The sequence below is a fragment of the Daldinia childiae genome (assembly GCF_008694065.1).
Source record: "Daldinia childiae strain JS-1345 chromosome Unknown Scaffold6, whole genome shotgun sequence".
Classification (NCBI taxonomy): domain Eukaryota; kingdom Fungi; phylum Ascomycota; class Sordariomycetes; order Xylariales; family Hypoxylaceae; genus Daldinia; species Daldinia childiae.
In genome coordinates this window covers 1,342,122-1,364,383 of record NW_022984647.1, presented here as the reverse complement: position 1 = coordinate 1,364,383, position 22,262 = coordinate 1,342,122, and the positions used below count along the sequence as shown (strand labels likewise).

The window sequence follows — 22,262 nt, the reverse complement described above, 5'->3', positions numbered from 1 at the left end:
TTGCAGGATGAGTAGACCGGACATGCAGCTGAGCTGTATGTGTAGGTATGTATGTTATGTGTGTGTGTGTGTATGTGTGTACCTTAAGGTACGTCAGGAATTCGTGTTGTACCTGAGAAAAAGGACGACGCAAGGCAGAAAAATAAATGAATAAAATCGGCACTTAAGGTGTGTTATTGGTTACCTATCGAGATAAGAAGCAGGTGTCGACAGGGACGACGAGATCTGCAAACCCTGACACATGGGTGCGGGACGTGGGTTGCGGCGATAAGAGGTGGACATTCACTATCAAGTTACGTAGTCATAGGATATGGTAAACAAAGTTGAATAATTCTTATGTATGTGTAGTAGTTTCGTCGTGAGTACCTGACTTATACAAGACAGTCGACAGATGTAGACACTTGTAATATTGTAGAAGCGTGAGACTACCTAACCTAAATAGAAACCGACGAGAGTAACGAAAAAAGAACTATTAAATCAGCATTGAATTATAATATCGCTCTCTCTCTCTCTCCTTCCGAGTGAGGACATGTTACCTAGATCGTGGGGAAGACAATGATGGGTTCAGAAGTAAGAGCTAAAGAGGTTCATGGTAAGACGATGGTTCACACGGTAAACTCTTAACAATTCAATAGTATTAGTCTAAGAGAGAGCCAGTTTGAAGAGATGCTCGTATGTTATAAAATGCTAGAGCTTCAATGATACATAACTATTACATATGCGTCATGAAGGCCAATTTCGAAATCTTGGCAACAGTTCCTCATTGAAAATCAACTTCACATATTAATAACGTACCTTTCTTCCTCCTTACAAATTTATAATTCCCCAAGAGCCATCACATCTATCTGCCTATCTATCTATCTATCTTTCTATCTAATCAAATCAAGCATCAACATTCTATCCGTTCAAATTAGGATTAGGACCGAATAGAAGTAAAGGCAATCGCAGCTAAATGAAGCTAAAGCTACCAGGATCAAGGATCAAGAAAATCCCAACTCGAACCCAATGAGACATCCTTGACCGCCCACACCGCAGACCGCCATGCCACGCTTTGATTGGACGGATAAGTTGTAACCCACAATACATACAACATCCCGAGGCTTCTCGTTATCAATCAACCAACCCGTTATCTCTACCTCATAAGCTAACCAGCCCAAGCCCAGCTTCATCGGCAACCTACATGCTTGAAAGTTGCAGCTCGAATAGGCAGGCCAGTACCCAGTAACTCTACATTAAAAAAAAAAAAAAAAAAAAAGAAAGCAACCCTCGCTCAACTCCGAAGACAGAATACTAAAGCGGAATCGGCCGCCTTCACATAGGTACATAGTAAAAAAAAAAAAAAGCCTCGGATAAATGGTTTAATATTAGATCTGCAGCTCGAAGATCTACATACAGGACCAAAAGCTTATTCGCAACCCCATCCTTGGCATCCGGTATTGGGTTCAGCTGAAAACCAACCATGTAACTAGGTAAGTAGTAAAAATCGACAAAGAGATCCTTCATTCCTTCATACCATTGGCTGTCGCTGACGTACAGATTCCTTAAACCAAACGTGAGATGATTCCCACCGTCTGGAATAGATTACCGCATCCTGCGTGCCAAACCCAAACACATACACGTGAGACGAGACGAAAAAAAAGAGTCAGACTCGAGTCGTATGTAGGAATAAATAAATACATACATACATCGACCCGGCCGCCGGCCACCGCAGCATGTTGAACGAAGGAGGCAAAGCGGTGGCATTAGCTATAGCCCAAAACAACATGGTCAATCCCTGTCTAGCTCTATACCATCCATAGTATAAAATACGTAAAGAGCCATAGGTATGTAGGTAGGTAGACATAAAGCACCAACGAGTACAGACTTATTCAATATGTCGACATAACTACCTACCTTAGGTACCTATGCCGGAAGCCATACTAAGGCATATCCACATTACCTAGTCTGTACCATCTCGGAATCCGGAAAGCTCGTGCTTCGTCCACGTTGCAAGACGGCGGAAACACGCAGCCCATCCTCGCGGGACGTACTACCCTCCACCCTCCTCCTCCCCGCTCTCCCGTGTGACAGCAAGCCTGGATCTTTCCGGGCCGCCGCGCTATATCACCTAAGTAGGTACCTAAGGTATATATGCCTGCCGCCTTCTACTGCCAGACCGCTACGTCTGAACATCTTGTGCCAAAGCCGCTATCCGCCCCTCGGACAAGGAGTATCCCTGGCCCGGGCGACAAACAGGATGGATGGGCAGCGTCTAATTCAACTGCCTAGGTCTACATCGCAATCCGAGGGAAACGGGTCATGAACGCTAAGTCAATATTATTGCTTATTGAGACGGTTTTTGTCGCGATTGCTATTTTTAATATACTCCCGTTTGTAATATCCTCGCGATTATGCCTCCGCTCCCTCTTTACCAACCTATTGGAAGATTACGCCTGGCATGCGGACCTTTATCGAGGTATGTGGCCACCGCCAGCAACGCAATTATCCCGCCAAGTTTATCCTCCCAGTCTCTGCGGAGCGTGGATAGGATCGGGCGGAACCGATCAGGCGTATGATAGGCGCAAAGCGCTATCTCGGTCTCGGGCGCGTAAAAGCCACTCTTGCCCCAGCCTACTATCCAGAGTTCGCCCTTCTTGTCGCGGATAAAACTTCCTGGATCTAGTTGCATGTTCCCAAGGACGAGCTCGTTTACCGTTATTCTGTTAAGCAGCGGGTTTGACTGTCCTTGTATAGCATTGATTGCGGCAATAAATAATCTCAGATAACCCTCGTATTGCTGTTTCTTAAAAACAGTCGGGGGGGTGAAGTGTGGGTGGATGAGCACTTGGAGGCGATTTAGTCCTAACGGACCGGGATGCGGTGAGGTATTCTTTTGCATTAGCTTGATTAATGAAGAGATTTGTACGGATATGCTGTTCTGCCTGCGAATTGAAAGATGAGGCCAGATCTTGTATAGGTTGGAGCCTTCGACGTAGTCCATGATGATGAAGATATGCTTCGTGCGAAGGTCGCGGAAGACCTTGTGGACCTTGGGGACGTGCTCTCTCAGTCCATCTATCCCCTGGATAAACCACATCATGTCCGCCTCGGCCTGAGAAACACTTGGGCCCTACTTGGCTACCAGGTCAGGGGAGATGCGTGATATACAGTTTCGCGTTGTTTCCTGAAAGTACAAGACCGGAGAGCGGTGCCAGTTGGTGATAACCGTAGAGAGAATATGGTCAGGTATTTTCACGATTTGTTCCGTGGTATACTTCCTAAACGGATACGGAAACGTCCATTCGATACTTGCCAGCTAAAACGGGGTTAACTAGGTAGGTAGCTAACAACAAGCAAATGGTGGTACGAAACTCACATCACAAATCATGAGTTGGTCATCCTCACGGCGATGGTTATTAGAGGCAGTCCAACGAGATGGTATGAACACTGCTGGACATTGAACAATAGCTGGTTTCCAATGGCGCCAGCCCGGCGGGAGCTCGAACCAAGTAAACGGGAGAATCGGCTTAGGCGGTAAAACATCAGGGGGGAGGTTATATAAACGCGGAGGCCTGCTATGGTAGAAATAATCGGAATCATATTCGTCTTCTTCCATCGTGTCTTAGTCTGTTGTTGTTTAACTATTCGGTCAACACAATAGTATACTGATATGAGAATGATGCTCTGGGCTTTTCGAGAGCGGAGCAAGCGAAAGAACTTGATAAGCTTGAGATGATATTGATGAGTTGATCATGAAAACTTAGGAAGCAGTAGAGTAAAGTTACTGGAAACCTACCTAGGCACCTGGTATCTACCTAGGTATTCAGAGAGCAACACAGCGCCTTCTCTGGACTTATCTTAACTCTAAGCGAATACTTACCGTGTCTTACCTTACTATCACTACCGTCCCTACCTTCTCACATCGAGTCTAAGAAAGACCCATCTCGGCCCTCCTAAAGCCATGCAGGAGCCAGTCCAGTAAACAACGATAATTTTTTCACATAGTTAGTCTCATGTTCTCTCGAGTCTCATGTTCTCTCCTAAGATATCTCTTCCGGTAGCATATCCGTTGGGTTGTTCTCTCAGAAGTATATAAATAGAAGTATTTTAGTAAGTCGACGCGGAGAGGGAGGGTGAAGTTTATCAACCACTTCTACATATGGAGTAGTATTCGGTGGAATTATCGGTGAGGAAAGATAATTCTAGGTGGTTACCTATATAACTACTCGTCGTTACCGTCTCATTTGCAACTTACTACTATTAGAGTTTACGGTAGTTAATGTAAGTTGAGATTTCTATAAGTCAAGTAGTAGTAAGCCCGGAGACGGAAAGTTCGATTTAGTTGACTTCGATTAGTTGAAGCAATGTTACATACATGCGATAGTGGATACCTTAGGTACATAACCTACCTAATTTACGTCGTATCTTCGATTACATAACACACACTAGACTGTATTTATCGTATCTAAATTCCAATAGCCTGGACTGGGATGGATCGGGCCCAAGCTTTTTCCGGAGCGAACATTAGCTTCGGCCATTCCATCCCGTCCCGCTCCTCTTAGGTGGAGTCTCACTATCCGGATACGGTTTAGCCTTGTTCGTATGTTGCTATTTTTTTCTTTCTCGAAACGTTCTTCCATAAGCACCGCCGTGTACATAATTTTACGACCTTCCCTCTTCTCGTAGAGACGAGGTAAAAGGCTATTACCTAACCCTCGCCCGGTCAACACTCTCGTATCTCCCCTAGCGACTTTATTAGTAGTTTGCATTTATTGAACTAGGTTACCGGTACGAGTCTGTCAAAACTATCTAATAATCTTGGCGAAATGGCCAAAGCCCGGGGAGCCTCAACGAATTTTTTTCTTTTTTCTTTTTTCTTTTTATCAATTACAGCCACTCGATTTTTGTGTCCTCCACTCGGAGTCGCTGGCACGTAGATGACCATTCCTTGTCAGCAGCCCCCGTTTGCGTATCTGACAGGTCCGTCCGCAAACTGTTAGTTTTCCGGGAGGGTTTAAGTCACCTTTCGTCATGCCCCCCCGGTAATGGAATCACAGCCACAGGCTTTGGATCACTCAGCATCTTCAGCCGCGTCACATTTGAGAACATCTGAGCGTACCTTGGTGCGATAGCCGCATAATACTACGTATAGTAAGTCCATCGGGCTTTCAGCTCACACATGTAAGCCGTTACTGTGGCGTGCATAGGGCGAAAGAGATGCTGCATATCCCCGAGTGTTTGGTTCGAGTTCTTGGTTCCAGTCTCCAGTCTCCAGTCTCCAGTCTAAGCTTAGCGGGTATCCATCCATCGTTTTCTTATTTATTATATTACGCAGTACTGCTGCCTCTCATCTATTTATTGTGAATCTCTCGTCCTCTCTGATCCTTCTCTCTCATAATCCATGTTACTTAACGTCCACTTGTTACGTCTCATCTTAAAAGATCGCCAAGGAGGATTCTTCCATCTACCTTAGTTACATTGATCCTTCGAGCTTAAATTATCAAATAGAGTCAACCCGCCAACTCTCAGTCTCTTTCTACGACTGTTGGATATCTCTAGGTTACGGCGTAGCGAAATCATCAAAGATGCACTTCAACCTATTATTACCTATCATAACGGCTTTCTCGTTATTAGGGCCTCTAGTTCACGGCTCGCCCATCATGTGTCCAGACGTGAGTTTATGTAAAGGAATATACCAACATTATACCACTACTAACAGTTATCTAGTCAAAACGAGATGCAATTCTTAGCGGAGCGATGCCGGCAGAAGAATGTTGTAGTTACGGAGTCTGTAAGAACACAGTCGTGGTTGCGATGGGACGTGCACAGGAGAAAGACAGCTCGGCAATCCGCTACAACGAAAGGCGGTGACGAAACGAGATTTGATGTTTTCCCTAAAGCAAACACAAGCAAACACTCATCAACATCAAATCCCAGCAGAGCATAATATCGGCGTTTTTTTGATTATTTTCTCAGTGGTCCTAGCATTATCATGGTGATTACCATGGTTAACTGGCGTTCGGTGTGGGGCTCTCGGCGCCCAAAAATGATTTTCGTGAGATTGGAATTTATCGGCTTCCAATCAACATGCGCATTCGGCCGATAGGGTGAGATGGAAGCGTCTGCATTGCATACGGTGGAGTTTATCATTGGCGTTACATACGATACGGATCTTCGACGCAAAGAGACGAGACGACGTTACATACCATCTTCGAGAACACCCCCCCAACAGTTGGAAAAAGGCTGATATCGAGCGGTATCTTGATAGCTTACAATTTATAATACGACTATGAGGCTGAATTCCTCTGAATTGACATTATTATTATTTATTATTCACATGATATCACATGCTGTCCAAACAAGTATTGATTCATCACGAAGACTACTAAGCTCAGTAGAGTATAAGACAAGTGAGAGTGAGAGTGAGCGATGGGATGATTACACTATTGTTCGAGCAACATGGTGGATGCATCCTGAATCAGCCGAGGCCAAGCGAATAGTGCGGGTTGTTTGTGCTATCTTCTCGTATCTGCACTGACAACAGATGCGGCTATCTGATAATGCAACTTACAACGTACATGACGCCTTTCTAATCGCAGCTATTTTTGACGTATCTCGCATCGTCAACATTCAAATCAACCTATAGTCCCGGACTAAAAACTCCAATACTCCAGCCGTTATATGGAAGCTCCTATAGAGTTCATACACATTATCGTTACCACATGTAACTACGGCTGAATTCTCATTTGCCATGGTAGTTTTTCCTTTTTTTTTTTCTTTCTTTCTTTCCTCATCTTCTTAACCCATCAGTAAAAACCTGCAGTTGATAAATTGAGATCCAAATTACTATACCATATCGAAGCATAGTCCCAAGCACGCGGGCGTAAAAAGCGTCAAATTAGACGCGGCTAAGGCGCAACTAGCAGGCATCCCTAACTCTTTCGCACCCCATACATTTTACATTTACATTTCGATAGACGGCACCTATCCTATTCTTTCAACACTTGGGATTGCTAGCTCATCTTAGCTCGGACGCTTTGGGCGCATAGAGTAAGTAAATATCTCGTGGTGGCATAGACGCATTTATGACTCGTATCGTCGGTCTAGCTAGCTGATATGGCTCGGCGACGTTAGCGAGTCTGAGTTAGTTAGCATTGCTAAAACTGGGAATTCTCGTTAAGCCTTATCAGATGCTGCTAGCTGTAGGTAGGTGCCTAGCTTGGGGGTGTCTGTCTGGTAGAGGCTCTTATTTCTATCTATGTAGGCCAGCTTGCTAGGTGTTAGGTACCTTGGGAGGTAGTGTAGACTGATAAGACGTTGGTAATTCGCCGAGTCTTACTGGCCGGAGTAACCAAGGTACCTAATTATATGTAAACATTCATCTCTCATAAGAAGGTATGATACAACATGGGACTTATTGCGAATAAGTGATTGGTGTGTGTGTGTGTACCACCACACTATTGATGACCTCTTCGTATTTTCACTCGTTAGATTCAGCTCAGCAGAGCGCATGACTGTGTAAGAGTCAGTATGGATCTCGGAATCAAACCGAGTAACTAAATCCTGTTCTTACATCATTAACTATACCGTACTTTGACAAGTTCACTTGATAACTAGTTATGTCTTCAACATACGATAAATACCCGTATCGGCGGGGTCTAGTTAACAAGCAGTACCTACTATATTACATATGTATGTAATTAGTATAGCATCTTTTTAATTGAAGCTAGACTACCTAATCTGCAGTCTGCTAGCTTAAAGAAAGGCTTATCTTAGCAGCCTAGGTACTTAGGTACTTCCTAACAAGTGCATCTGCATGGAAGCTCCACTTGAAAATTAGGGCATGTGCACCTGCCCTAAACTAACGTAACCACCACAACCAATATAACTTCTAATAACCGACCAACTTTCACGAATCAAATCAGAGCTCATGTTCTGAAATATCGTGGGGGCTTGTGGTTTAGTGGTATAATACTCCCTTAGCATGGGAGTGGTCCGGGGTTCGATTCCCCGCGAGTCCATCATTAGGAGGTTAGATTCCTCCTGTACCGCAGTTTTTTATTTTTTATTTTTTTTTTATTTTTTGAACAATTATTTATTTATTTTGTTGTAACTCGACTGCACTATCTTATTATTTACACTACCTGATATAACTATCACCCAACTAGCTTTTTAAGCTCGCCTAGAATTAAAATATTGAGAGCCAGCAGATATATATTATCTTTCATTTTACATGTGTTGAGCTTTATCTATTTTGGTTCTCGCACTTCGGTGATGGATATACTGTGATCAACTAGTAGCTAAGATAGCTGAAGACTTTGATTCAAGATACCAAATAAGTTCCTGTAGTCACCTAGCTCTACCTGACAACTATCTCGTCTCGAAGCAGTAGTATGCAACATACAACCAGATCAATCAAATCTTAATACCGCCCTATAAATTCTCATCGCTATGCTCTATGTCCATTCGAATATTTACACTGGTTTCTTTTTTTATATACCACCCTCTCAAACAACAACACCACGCTTTTCCCAGTCCAATCATCGTAACTTCGTGCCCACCTATCTATCAATCATCTTTACTTTCTATTTGCTAGGTAACTCAAAGCACAACAATATTGCTGATCTTGAGCCCCTGGCTTTCAACATGGTATCTCCTCCGCAGACCCAAACTCCTTGTCTTTTGTAACAATTCGTACGCCTCCTGCCCGCCTCCCGTCATCAGCATGGCGATGGGATGGTGTCGGGGGAATCCCGAGGGGGTGCGCTGCGGCTCGTCGAGCAGTGGCCGGATGAAATTGAACCCCCACGGGTCGTCCTTATTTTCGTCTAGCGCGTCTTTATCGTCCGACACGATAACCACGAGCTGTAGCGCGCTGCGGTTCGGCGCGAACGACGGTATGTTGGCTAGCTTCTCCGAGAATGAGCATCCGCCTCGCCGCATCACGATTACTTGATGTGCTCTCGGCGCTTCGTCGGGGAGCTTACCACCGCAGGCCTGGCCGGCGAAAAAGATGCGTTGCCAGGATAGGGACTCGATATACGGAGTCGTGTTCGGGTTGGGAGCTTCGCGAATGTCGGGTAGGGGAGCAGCACCCACCCCTACTGGTGTAATCCCGGGTAGCTCGACATACTTGAAATCTGGCTTCTGTACCGGTTCGGGCCTGAAAGTGGAGACGGGTTCCCGTAGAGCAGACGTAATCTGTTGTAGAAAAGAGCTGAACAAATTGGGGCTGTCGACGGTAGTCTCACCATCGAGCTCAATAGCAGGTTCGGTCTCGAGGGTCGCCTCCCCATCTGCAGATGTTGCATTATGAATTCCTGGAGCTTGTGGAGGCTCAAGCTGTAAAACAACGTCAACGAGGACGGAGTCGCGAACACGATGGAATAGAGGGTCCGACATGTGTTCAAGGACATCGCGAGAGATTAGAACCTTTTCGTCTCGTCCCAATGCTAAGTTTCCAATGCTGTAGATCCTCCAGGTCCGCTCAGATGTCTCCGGTGGATCTTCTACAAGCAAAGCTATCTTTAGTCCAGTGAGACTATTAATCGCAATACCGTCGCTCCCCATACGGACGAGATTATGCCCGCCGAACATGATATTGAAAGCACTGCCCATAGTTTGTTGGCCGTTGGAAGCGAATTCGATTACTGTTGTTTGGGATTGTTTTGTCACAGCGCAGATTCCGTCGGTTGGAAGCATGTAACTCGGCAATGTCCAAGGGAAGTAAGTATAGTTTTCTATTGGCTTCTCTGAAAGCTTTGTTTTTGACTCAGAACCGCCCAGTTTGGCGACTGGGTCTTTCAACCCACCGTGAATGTTAGGCACTTGATGAAGTCGAATTAATGTCGCAGCATTGTAAAGGTCTGGCCTCGCAGCAGTAGCAGAGCCGGATAAAGGGGGAAGAACGGGTGGACGAGGACACGTATTGGTAAAATGGGCATCGTAATAACTTTGAATAGCCCTTTCTGATGACTTGTGGGCTTGGGGATTGGTTTTCCTCTTTCGGGGGATAATCAAGGGATGTCCCTCCGTAGTAAACACGTACGAAGCATCAAGCTTGTTTAGGGGATGATCTGGGTCGAAGAGTAGATATAGGTACTTGGCAGTTTCTCCAAGAAAGAAACTCTCCATTCGATCGCTCTTCTCCCCAGTGCGCACATCCTGCAAGCCAGACCACCCACATTTTGTCCAACACCGCCTGTTGATATCCCTTAAGACCATTTCGCCTACGTAAAGATACCAGGGGTCTTGAGTAGCACGATATAGGTGGTAAGTGGATTCGATGAATTCTGGTCGGCCGGGCCACCATCCGAGACCGCCCTCGACATTACCATCGCGGACGGACCATCGCTCCGGGAGGGCAGAATACCGAGTCCATAGAGCTGAATATACGAGATGCGTCTCGATGGCTTCGTCAAGCTCCCCGGCGAGCGCCAATAAGCCGGAGTAATATGCGCCTAGACTATCTATCCAATATGCTTGTGGCGAGCCAGTTGACATGTGCGCATTTACGTAGTGCGGATGATGCAGCCCCGAATAAAGATGCCGTTTAATAGCAGCATGTGCATGATGCCACGCCGACAAGAAAGAATCAGGGGAGTTATCTTCATCTGAAAGGGGATTGTAGATTTGATTAGGGTCGAGCCAGTCCCCATCAGGAACATGTGGTATTGTCCGATTAGGGAGTTCATGACCTGATAGGAGGATATGGGTCTTGAGAGCATATTCAAAGAAGCTATCAATGCCCGCACCAATCCCAGAGAAACCCCCAATCCAATGTCCTTCTTCGGCATCTACGCCAGCTCCAATCAGCCCGATATTGCTTCGTCTTGACCAGACGGCCCAGAATGCCCTCTTAGCTGCTTGCTCGAATCTTGGGTCTCCGGTAAGACGGCTCAATACGGTAAACTCAAGCACCAAACTGCCTGCCCCAGCACTACAAGTTTCGGTGATTTCTGGTGAGTCTTCAGGTGGTTTAGGATCTACGTTAGCGTTGTTATGGAGCGGTGAATTCACGTAGAACGGTATCCCGTGGCGGAGATTAACACGTGGGTAGGGCAACCCGGTCTGAGTATAGAAAGCCGGAAGCAAACGCTGAGCAAGGTCGAGGGAAAGTCGTAGCAACTGCCCGTCATATTTAAACCCGTTAAGCCAAGGGATAGGATGCATCTCTAAGTCGTCATCATCATCGGTTGGTCTCCACGGCTCATACCCAGAAATAGGCAAGTCACCAACAGCAAAGAGGTGGGCACTAAGCAGCCCACCAACACCCCTTATCACAGTCTCGAAGACTTGAACCTTGCTATCAACATCAAAACCACGAGCGCGGGCGCCCTGGCCGGACGGACCGGGTCGTCCATCACCGTACTGCGCAACTAACGCAGCAACACCATCTTGGAAATCGCGTAGGGCTTTAGGACCTGTATCTTCATCTTCGGGGGGCGCGGAGGCAAGGATTGCGAGGGACGAAAGGCTATCGATCAGGGTCAAGGAGTAGTTGCCGAGGACATCATTAAGCGCGATGTTCCTAGGATTGAGGGGATCTCGAGTTAAAGGAGTACAAGACACGGGCCGTAACTATAAATTATAAGCTAATGCATAAGTTTACGCTTTAGATTTATACTCTTTATTAAGTATTAAACATCCATACCTCGTCTTCGGGAAAGGCAATGTTCATATAATTATCGAATCCGTGATAGAACATATCGACCGTGTCGCGCCTCAACTCGGCGATGCGACCGGGGCGCATAGACTCTACCAAACCCAGCCATGACAACAGTAATACGAATAGCAGGGTTAACCTGGAGTGTGGGTGAGAGAGGCCATGATTCGTTGAGCTATGCGAGATGGCCAACATCCAACTGCCCATGCCTAGCAAGGGCATCACCGGCAGGAGAGTGCAGAAGAAGGCATGTGTATAAAAGACCAGACCGCCAGAGCGAGGAACTTAACTCGCAAGACTTTCCCACCGTTCGTCGAAGACCAGCAAGTAAAAAAGAGATATAAGATATTAGAGTGTTAAGGTTAGTTAGAACTATCACTCCAAGCTTGAAGCTAAAATAAAATAAAATAAAAAAAACAACGCAAAGATCAAATGTTGGGGATATGATCCCATCGCTATGCTGTCATTAAAGATTTGAAATTCACGATAACCTTGAGTTACAAGTTCCACTAACAGAATCAAGTCGGTTCAAATTAGGCTAAATGATAGCGTCTCTGGTACTTCTCTTCAGCGCTATCGGGATTCTGGATCGGGCTAAGGACACGTGCCAACGTCGGCATGCAAGCACCTTACGTAATTCACTATACGTTCCTTAGGTAAGCATTCCTTTTAGGTAATCGATAGTAACTAGTACAAATATACTCCTGTAGGGCTGACAGCTTATCGATAATCTCAATATAAGTGTAATATCTCGAGACGCCAACAACATTATCGTTTATGCCGCCTCTTCGCTTCTAATGCTTCTAGATCTATTCGCGCCCGAGAAACCTGGCATGCTGTTGGAGCACGAAGAAGGTACCTAGACAGGCATTAATTAATGTTACCTTCTCTATGCACATTGCTAATTGTACAGTGTGTAGCCCAGCGGCGTAGACTTATGCTTCTTCGCCGCGTAGTATTTCAGAACTTTGGTACCACGCGGTCGGCATGAGCAAGGCTTTCCTACTCTCAGAAGACTTATCACAAGGTTGAGCGTTTTGTTGCAGTGGTGTCTTAGAACCACGGCCTCGGGAGGCTCCATTTCCACACCTCCGCTTGTCCACCTGCTCCCTTCATAGCTGCCGCAGCGGTTGGGATAAGGCTAGATGGCATACGAGTAACTGGGGGCTTATCCATGTAGCTAATATTAGGCTCTGGATGAATTGCGGATCCGCAATGTACGGGGAAGTCTGAGTACTTTTAGGCGAAGACTGCGGATGCGCGTCTCTAAAGCAAAATGCAGGGTGACCAGCGAGGATGCCTGTGTGTCTCCCTTACATGCCAGCTTTCCTTCGTAGCTGATTGGCAGCTCTCCGGCTACTGCGGTTACCTCCTGCGCTTAAAACGAAGCAAGGGATGGTTCTTAAGCGGTACCGCCACCAGAACTCCCCCAACATAGCGTGGGAGGCGACGATCCACCTCCTTTATCAGACATCGAAGCCCTGCAAAATTAGGCCTACTCTTTCAATCACTGACATTCCTCTTGGCACCTGCGTTTCATCCGATTCGATATCTTAAGCTACGTTGCCTTTGAGTGACGTCGTCGTTCCTCAACATAGTCGGAGGAGCGACCACAAGATAGGCGATAACATTGCCCCTTAATGCGAAGTCCTGAAAAGTTTCGCTGGTGTAGGACTTATAAGTTTCCCCTGTCATGTAACAGCCCATTGAAATTAGCGAGTTCAGTCCTACAATCACTCGGGAGGTGAGCAAGTTGACTTTACCAGCTACCAGAAGCACACTTCCGGGTTTAGGACTTCGTGAAGCCCCTCTAAGTAAGTTACCTGTGTCCATATGGTAAGATGCTCTTCTTTCTCAGGTACATTTAACAGCCCTATTCCTCTGCCGGAGACTTTTTGGTGAACTTTCCATTGGTTCATATTATCCTCTTAACCAGTTAAGAGTAGTACGGCTAGCTAGCCGGCCAAGAGCCTCATCAGTGAACAAGATTTTGGCGTCATACAGTACAATAATATGAGAGTGCCCTCAAGTGCTAGTAAACTGCAATATAAATCCCGCCCACCTTAACAAATCAAGATCTCGAGAAGACCTAATATGTACCACGTTAGAAATAGACGCAACAGGGTTAACCGCTCAAATTCTAAATCAGAAATGTATTGCAGTTTACTGGCAGTTGAGGACATACATTAGGTACCTATGTAAGTCAACCAGGTACAGTTGAATAACAATAGGCTATAATAACGTATGACCTATCTACTCCTAAGCCGATTAAAAGTAGACGTAGGGAGGAGGATTCCCGAGCATTGGTAATCTTGTCGGTGTTTACCCACGACCCAGCAGGCATCTATTCATCAACTAGGTAGACAAAGACTTCATAGAGTTATCAAAGCTGATATTTTTAGTCCGCTGAATATGATTCATTCCAGGCATCAAGGATATTTCGTGCATACATAGCAATAGGTCTGGATCCACACGAGGTATAGCATAACATAACTCCGACGGCTCGGCTCTCATGGTAGGCAAACCCCTGAGGTAACTCGGACATGCTCGGAGATTCGCTGATGTCACTAGGTTAGAACTATTATTATTATTGAAGCATCGACATTGCATAGGCCAAAAAAAGACACCACGTTGTTTCAATGCATCCTTCCATCGCCAACCCTAAGCTAATTTAGACGACAGTAGTTCGTAATGGAACTTTGTCAACTTTTGCTACCACCGACGCCCCGGGATTTACTATGTCGGGCTATAGCCTCTCCGGCGATGGTACCGTGGAGACTCAGCCCCATGACCTAAGAATGGACCGGAATAGATATCCTCCAGCTACAAGGACCGGGACCGGGGCCCTTTGGATATATCTCAGGTTTAAGTATTTGTGTTTATTTATTTCGAACCGGTGCCAAGGTCGAACTAGCGGGCCGTGTGCTCTATCTACCCCCGGGATACACGTAGTAATTTAGGTACAAACCTACCTACCTTATAGTAGTATGTACCTAATCCCGTGGGCTCCTTTCTTTACCTTTATCGATTAACTACATAATAAGAGATGGATGCCCTTGTTATCCATTATTTCATTGCGGACGTAATTCCTAATTCTTCGTATGCATATCTACATGAAGAAAGCCGTATCTCCAAGAGCAGCAGTTGTTGCAGAGGTCCACGGCACTGACAGGGTAAACCAGAGTATATACATACATAGAGCGCTGCTAGATTAATGTAAGTAAACAAGTCTTTCATTCCAAGCATCCCGTTAACTACCACGTATTCGCATACCTACCTCTATCCAAGTATTCTCCAGATCGACATGCGGTATGCAGTTAAGACGATATACCACGTAGAAGATATATGTAAACCGGTAAAATAATACATACATATATAAAACTGTAGGTTATATTATTCCAGGGTGACATTTAACTTAATAATATGTCATCATAAGAGGGTATTTCCCGCCCGTCGAAACCCGCCCAAACTACCAGTATGTATAGTAGTAGTATAGGTAGCTCACGATCCCTTCGGGAATATGTAAGTAAGCTGTGCTTACATACATACCTACCTAAGCCAAGTTCAGTATGCCGGCGCCGAACAGATATATACACTACAGCCGGCCAAGAAACCCATTCCCTGAAACATTTTCGGACCCCATCGCGGATCGGTCAGGGTTGACACGTGTACCTCATACCACTTTACCGTTACATAGCGCAGCTTGTGGTTCCCCCCTTACCCCGGCCCCGTTTTCTTCTTAGGAACTTTTGAGTGGCCCTGTCATACTTTGGCGTCCGTGCTTCGTAGCCTAGCGTTTGGCTTATGCAATTCGATCCAGTTCATGCGGGTCGAGTACCGGTTTTGCATTGTGTACATATATACATACATACCTTACATAGGTATATGATCCCGGCTTATACAGGGCGCGGTTAGATTACGAAATCCTTGCGTATATCGTGGTTGGACCTTGTCGCCGATAACTACTAACCAGGGTTATTGATACATACATACATACATACATACATACATACATACATACATACATACATACATACATACATATGTAAGTGCCAATATCTGTATGTATGTATGTATGTCATCGTCGCGAATAGTTACTAGCACGTATGTATGTATGTATGTACGTCGTATGGTATGGCAATGCCGCTTTTCCCCTCTTGACCGCCATCATGCAGTCTCATGTCAGCCAGCGTAAGCTCTAAGACCTCGGATCCAAGCTGTCGGGTTAACGTGCAGCCAATACCTACTGAAAAAGAAAAGAAAAAATTTCTTCATCGGCAGTTGGCCACTCTTCGGTCGTCCGGTTTGGAACAGGATTTTCAGCTCATATATACATACCTCATAGGTATTTTCTAAAAAAGCGACGCTGACGAAGAGTTCCACAGACGAACTAGACAAAATGTGCGAGATGCAACCTTAGTAATTAATGGGAGATAGGTAGTGTCGCATACGTAGAGGCCGGGGTCGAAGCATGAAGAATGAAGATGGTATGTATTACCTAGAGGTATGTAGGTAGTAGGTAGATAGTTCTGCCCTACGCGGACAACTTCCTAAGCTTAATAGGTGGGTAAATAATACACGTGTTATGCCTGTAAGCTCTCAGATCACCGTTGGGATCATGCTCTGTCGTTCTGTCAGATGCCGCTCGCCGCTAGACTGAGTTCTGCATAGTACGATAGGAGGTAGTCATGTTACAGCCTGTCTTAAACTATGTACTTAGCTTAACGTTGCCGTCAACCAGGGCTCCTCGATACCTAGTTAGTATATATGTATGTATGTGTGCAATGTATTCTGCTTATTGTACCAGGTACTTTTCCATCTATCGCCTTACGAACCATAGCAAGAATCTTTCTGGATTGCTACTCTTACTTCTTTATCCCCCAATGTCGTACGGATACTGGGGGGTATGTAGCAATATTAAGTCATCTTAATTCGAGAATATGTCAATAATAGCTAAACGCTAAGAGTCAGAAGAATGTGGATCTTGGAGCGGGAGTATGTACCTACCTATCTATATTATTATATGTATGCGATGAGATTGATACACTATGTACATCATAAAGGTAATAAGGTATCTGACCAGGATAACCAAGTATAGTACAATACATTCTAATACATACATTGATTATCATTTCGTTTGGGCCTCTTCTCTCGGGACCATCGAGAATTGCTCCAATTTACCAAGAACGCGGCTCATAGAGTGATTTCTCGAAGACTATCTACATATGACACACCTCAGCCGTGGTAACCATGGGGGAAACCCGGTTGTGGATGGGGTCTAGGTAGTTATTACATACATAGTACACTAGGCTAAGGGCAATCTTTACCATGTAGAAAAGAGGCGGTGACGCTAACAGCGAAAAAACCTCCCACTCTGTCTATTACATACACATCGATACATTATCATGCCTCCGCATCTCATCTTCTCTCATTCCTACGATATTGGGAATGTCTATTACGGGATACCCTGGGTACAGCTTCGCCAAGGTTCCAAGGTTATGCTATACTAGTCATAGTCATAGTCATATAATCTCCCCCGTACATAGGCTCAAACAAATCCAAGGCAAGGTTTGTTTACTCTTTGCATCTCGGCGTTACCTATCTCTATCTCCGTTACAAACGAAAAAAAAACCAAGCCGCCGCGTCTGTTAGTTACCTGTTAATTAGTTAGTTATGTAATCTAAAACTGCGAGACATTTCCGCGTCATGGTCTCTTGGCATAATGGAGGATAGTAGCAATAACAATTTAAGACGTTTTAGCCACCTGCTGCATTGGGAGTGGACTATGATACTATAATCTTCGGAAGATTCCACGCTCATGCTGGTCGGTTAGAAGCCAATTATCGATCGCGTCGACACTCCCACGCGGCTTAAAAGATAGGAGAAATAGCCCTATCGTTCATCGTGAACACGCCCGTCGGTCAAGTTACAGGAAACTCGCACTCTCATCCAAAAATGGATACCTACCTTACTCGTAACTTCGTCAATTACATAGCTACACATAATGAACCATTGCCATTTAATAATGCTGCAGGACCAAACTGTGCCTCTTAGCTCTACCTACCGTACGTATGTATTCGCATCAGCGCCATCCCATCCCGAGCTAGATCACCAGTACCGGCAGATTTGCTCCCGGATCTAGAACGTAAGCAGGGTGGAGAGCAGGATCTAAGCGGGCAGAATTCCCACGTGTCTTAGTTCCCACTCGAGGAGGCGGTAAGACATCCCATCCCATCCCATCTACAGACAGCATGGGTACCTAGGTAGGGAATGGGAAGGGGAAGGGGAAGGGGGGGCCTAGCGGGTTTTCGGACCTCGTGGTCTAGTCGCGGGCGGAGACTACACCACTACCCCTAAGGTATGTAGCGCTGCCCGGTGCGGAAGAGCGGTAGAAGACGAAGCGCGACATATGTATGTATGTACATGGAAGAAAGAAAGAAAGGAACCCTGATAAAATTAGAAACGGGCGCAGTACGCCTCTTTTAGGCTTCTGGTTGCTTCTCCAGCCTCTCTTCCCCGCGGTTGGTGTCGATGTCCGCTTCCCTTGCACCAACACCAGATTTCCAAATCTCGCCCCGGCTTCCCATACATGCATGTACTTGGCTTACTAACGTATGCAATGACGGTTCCGCTACCTAGGTAGGTAGGTAGGTAGGTAACTAGGTAGAGATAGATAGATATAGAGAGAGAGAGAGAGAGTAAAGAGAGAAGATAGAGAAACAAATCAGACGGCACAGCAGTTACCTATATTACTAGTAAATGGATAAATTTAGGCTGCTTGCTCTACTGCTTAGCCACCCGGAGGACGGACACTATTAACGGGCACGATAGTCCGGATCGGTCTCTGTATTGTCCGAAGAAAGCCAGAGACCGAGGTACCGTATTTACGTCTGTTCGACCGGGGCGGTGAATGGAAATCACATCCCCATCATAGAGGAACGTTTCATTGTCATCTAAGCTTTTTACATATGGTAGGTAAGGAGGTAGCTACGTAAATAGTACTGCGGGATGATGGTGGTCAGACACACAATTCATATGGGCAAATTAAGGTAATATGATATAATTGCTAGGTTAGTCTAAACACCACGCATATTCCCCCCTGTCTCTTATTAGACACTATTTCTTCAGATCTTGTACATACATACACCCTATCAACTAGATTTCAACGCTCTATATCAACTTCTACATATCAATATGAAAACTAGGTAGTTACCTATCCACAATTTCTTCACAGAAGTATCTCGTAGACGTATGTATGTAGACATAATTGCGGTATTAAAAAAAATACCGGATTTGATTGGTATAAAAAAAACAACAACTATGAACATCGCCTTAATGAAAGGAAGGCCGCGAAGCTCGTGATATGTACCTCCTTAATCGAAGCAAAAAAAAAATACACCCCAACGCCTCGGCCAAATTGTCCGCATAGGCCTCGTTAGACCCCTCCCCGACGACGCACACGGGTCCAAAAAAAAAAGAGGTAAAAAACCACAAAAGGCCCTGCCCAAAATCCCTAGCGTGATCAAACGCCGTATTACCCTACCATAGTGACGCTGATGAACCCCACCACACACCGACTCCAAACACTCGTTATATTATGGCTTTGAAGCATCGTCTAGGAACGTGTAAGTAACTGTTGAGCTGTTCTGAGTGGACATGAAGAATTGGAATTTTTTGTTGGGAGAATGAATAGAGTAGTAGAAGTGCCGTCCGATATATATTATCAATGGTTATCGACCATTGGGACGGCATCGTATACATGATCATCCCTCCTCGAGAGTATCTGCTCGCACGCCTGTTTGGCCACTCGTTCACTTCGACTCTCGCCGGGATCTCCATCGACGCTTCCGTTGGGGGGCAATGTGTTCGGGTGTTCCAGGACGCCGTTCATAGCGTCTGGGTCTGAAGATTCGGGGTCCGGCTTACAGTAATGTTCTAAGATATAGTTCTCCTGCTCGGAGGATATCGTAGATATCGTGCGGTTGTCTTCCTCGTATGGAAGTGTTGAGCTCGGGGAAGCCCAGGCTTTGGTGGTGCTTGACCGTTTGCTCATAGCTTTTTTGGATTTACGACGAGGTTTCTTTGTAACGTCCTCGGGATCGAATTCCTCAATACCTAGGTCGACTAAGCGCTTTAGGATATGACCCTCTTTCCACTCCCAGGCTTGGCATCCCCCGTACTTTTCTTTCATCAGCTTAGCTAAGTCCGAATATCGACGTCGGTCAAGCTCTTCGACGGCGCGTTTTAAGGCCTCGTCCTATATACTCAGTTAGCTATCTCATATTAAACGCGCCATTTATAGTTTAGTATAACTCATGCTCTTATCGTGTACTCACCTCTTCTGCAGGCCATTCCGCATATTTTAATACTGCTCGGGTAAGGTTCATCTGTAGTGATTCTTGCCGCCTTTTACCGAAGCGTTCCTCGTATTTCTTTGTTATTTCCTCCCATATACCCTTCCCTTTATCATTATCCATTTGACACCTAAGCTCTAGAATGAATCGGTCCTTCTCGGGAGCATCGGGCCTTAAAGTAATACTTCTACCGAGCGCCTTGGTTGTTGAGGAAGCGTCTCCATTTGGCGACGACAGCTGGGGGTCCATGAGATCCTCACCGTCGCGTTTTGAAAGTCCTCTGTTCTGAGCTCGCGGTTTCTTCGGGGGTCTACCTAACCTTCCGGTTCTCGACTTAGACTTTCTCCTGTAAGACGTAAAGTCCATGATGACTTGTGGCTGGTGCACCATATTAGGGTAGTGATGATGCATACCGTCCATTGGTCCAACTGAAGGCCCTAAGTCTCGCGGATCCGGAGAGTTTTGCAGGACAGGAACTTGCGTTGGCGCCGGAAGAGGCATATTCGAAGGGTGCATAGTAATCGGGGGCCTAACCAAGTCCGTGGGTGCTACCGAGAACAGGGACGGGTGTGTCATGTGTGCTGGCATTTCCTCAGGAGCTTCGTTGCTGGAAACTGTATACTGACCCCATTGGAATTGAGGTTCCGAGACCATTTGCCCATGGTCGCTGGAAGGTTGGGATGAATCTAGGCCGTGCATTTCCATGAGGCCGGCAGGAGCATTTATCTGATAGTTTGGCCATGCCCTTGATGTGGTTGGAGGGGTGGGCTGTTGTGAGTTTGCCCGGTGTTGGTTGTATGGATGCATGATCTTCGCAGCTCGTTCATTCATCGAAGGAGATCCAGCAACAGACACCGGGGTAGGAAGAGAAGTATCATATGGCACGGAATAATTAAACGGCGCGACCTAATCAGTTAGTAAACCATCATATTCTTAACATCGTAGGGAGTTCAAGTTCAAAATTTTTGAAACATACCGAAGGGTAAGTAGTGGGGATATCGTGAGTATATCCAGAATTAGCTGGAGACGCAGCAGATCGCCGGTCTTCAGGCATGTTCGAGTCTCGAGATAGACTATGGCGCATGTGGTCTGACCTTGAGTGAACGTATATGCTATCTTCCATCTCAAGACTGATAGTAGTTGGTTATTAGAAAGTAAATGGCGGTTGGCGACGGTAGAAGAAAAGGCGTAGAATTTGTTGTGAGAACCAGGACTAGTTATTAGGGATGGAGGGTCCCTAGTTATTTGTATACAAGGATCGTCAAGTGATCCACGAAGGTGAGGTTACTTAAACTAAGAAATGGAAAATCTGCCTTTTGAGGTCCCGGCCAAGCGCGAGGCAAAACAAGGAGACGAAGGGGTATTATAGACAAACTCGGAGCCTTGCCCTCTACGGGTGGTCAAAATTGAGGTGGGAACCGGAGAACATATGTACGTCGTCGAAGGTGTTCCTGAAAACTTAGGTACACGCTCGAGTCCCAGGTTGTAGGAATAGCTCCACCATGCACAATAAGTAATGTACAGGGACAGGAATATACTACATGGTACTCTCGAATTATCCACATCTCTCCTCGAGGTACATCCTCGAAAGGTCGACATGGGTAAAAGTGACCAGGGCAAGTTGCTGGGGCTTGGATCTAACCATTACTGGGAGTGGCCCCAGTACTGACGCGTGTGGAGACGAGGTGGGAAGACGCATGAATAGCCGCCGCAACGAGTGGTACGTATATGGCCATCACTTACTTTCTTCCCTGGTGGACAGATTGGAAGACACCCTAGCCGTGCTAACAGATTCAAGGATCTCATCACTCAAGTCACTGAAGCAAGCCTATTAAGCGCTTCAAGTACGGTTCAAGTAGGGGTTACATTGACCGTACCAGAGCTATAGAAATAGAGACATAAAACTTGTAAGGGCTTTGCTTAGGACCGTAGCTGGGATAGTAGCGGGGTGACAGATGTGGCAGCTTTGAATGGAACTTTAGTATATCAAAGGAAATACGGGGCTGTAAGGCAGGCGTGAGAATCTCCTGTGTAGGGCAAACGTTTTCATGATTACTCCCCGTTAATCTTGACTTGGAATTGAATATTAAGCGAGGGTGAGGAGAGGTATGTACCACAGACTGAGAACTTAAGGGGACCGTGTCGAGTACTGTGCTGATGTATAGCCAAGAGGTCAATATTCGCCAAAGGTACCAGATGTGTACTTGAAGCGAATCAGGTACGAGGTACATTAAAACTTATCAAGTAGGTTACATTTGGTCTGG

General features: G+C 45.8%; 2 protein-coding genes across 2 annotated transcripts; both read right to left on the bottom strand.

Moving 5' to 3' along the window:
- Window positions 1–8,580: 8,580 nt before the first annotated feature.
- GL218_06279 (ER degradation-enhancing alpha-mannosidase-like protein 1) lies at window positions 8,581–11,866 on the bottom strand (the record flags this gene model as incomplete). Its single annotated transcript, XM_033582986.1, has 2 exons — window positions 8,581–11,559; window positions 11,633–11,866. The coding sequence occupies 2 exons, from the start codon at window positions 11,864–11,866 to the stop codon at window positions 8,581–8,583; spliced, it is 3,213 nt and encodes a 1,070-aa protein (XP_033434124.1).
- Window positions 11,867–19,367: 7,501 nt separating this feature from the next.
- On the bottom strand, window positions 19,368–21,052 carry GL218_06278 (uncharacterized protein; the record flags this gene model as incomplete). The annotated part of the gene is made up of 3 exons (XM_033582985.1): window positions 19,368–19,901; window positions 19,981–20,904; window positions 20,975–21,052. The coding sequence occupies 3 exons, from the start codon at window positions 21,050–21,052 to the stop codon at window positions 19,368–19,370; spliced, it is 1,536 nt and encodes a 511-aa protein (XP_033434125.1).
- Between the last annotated feature and the right edge of the window lie 1,210 nt (window positions 21,053–22,262).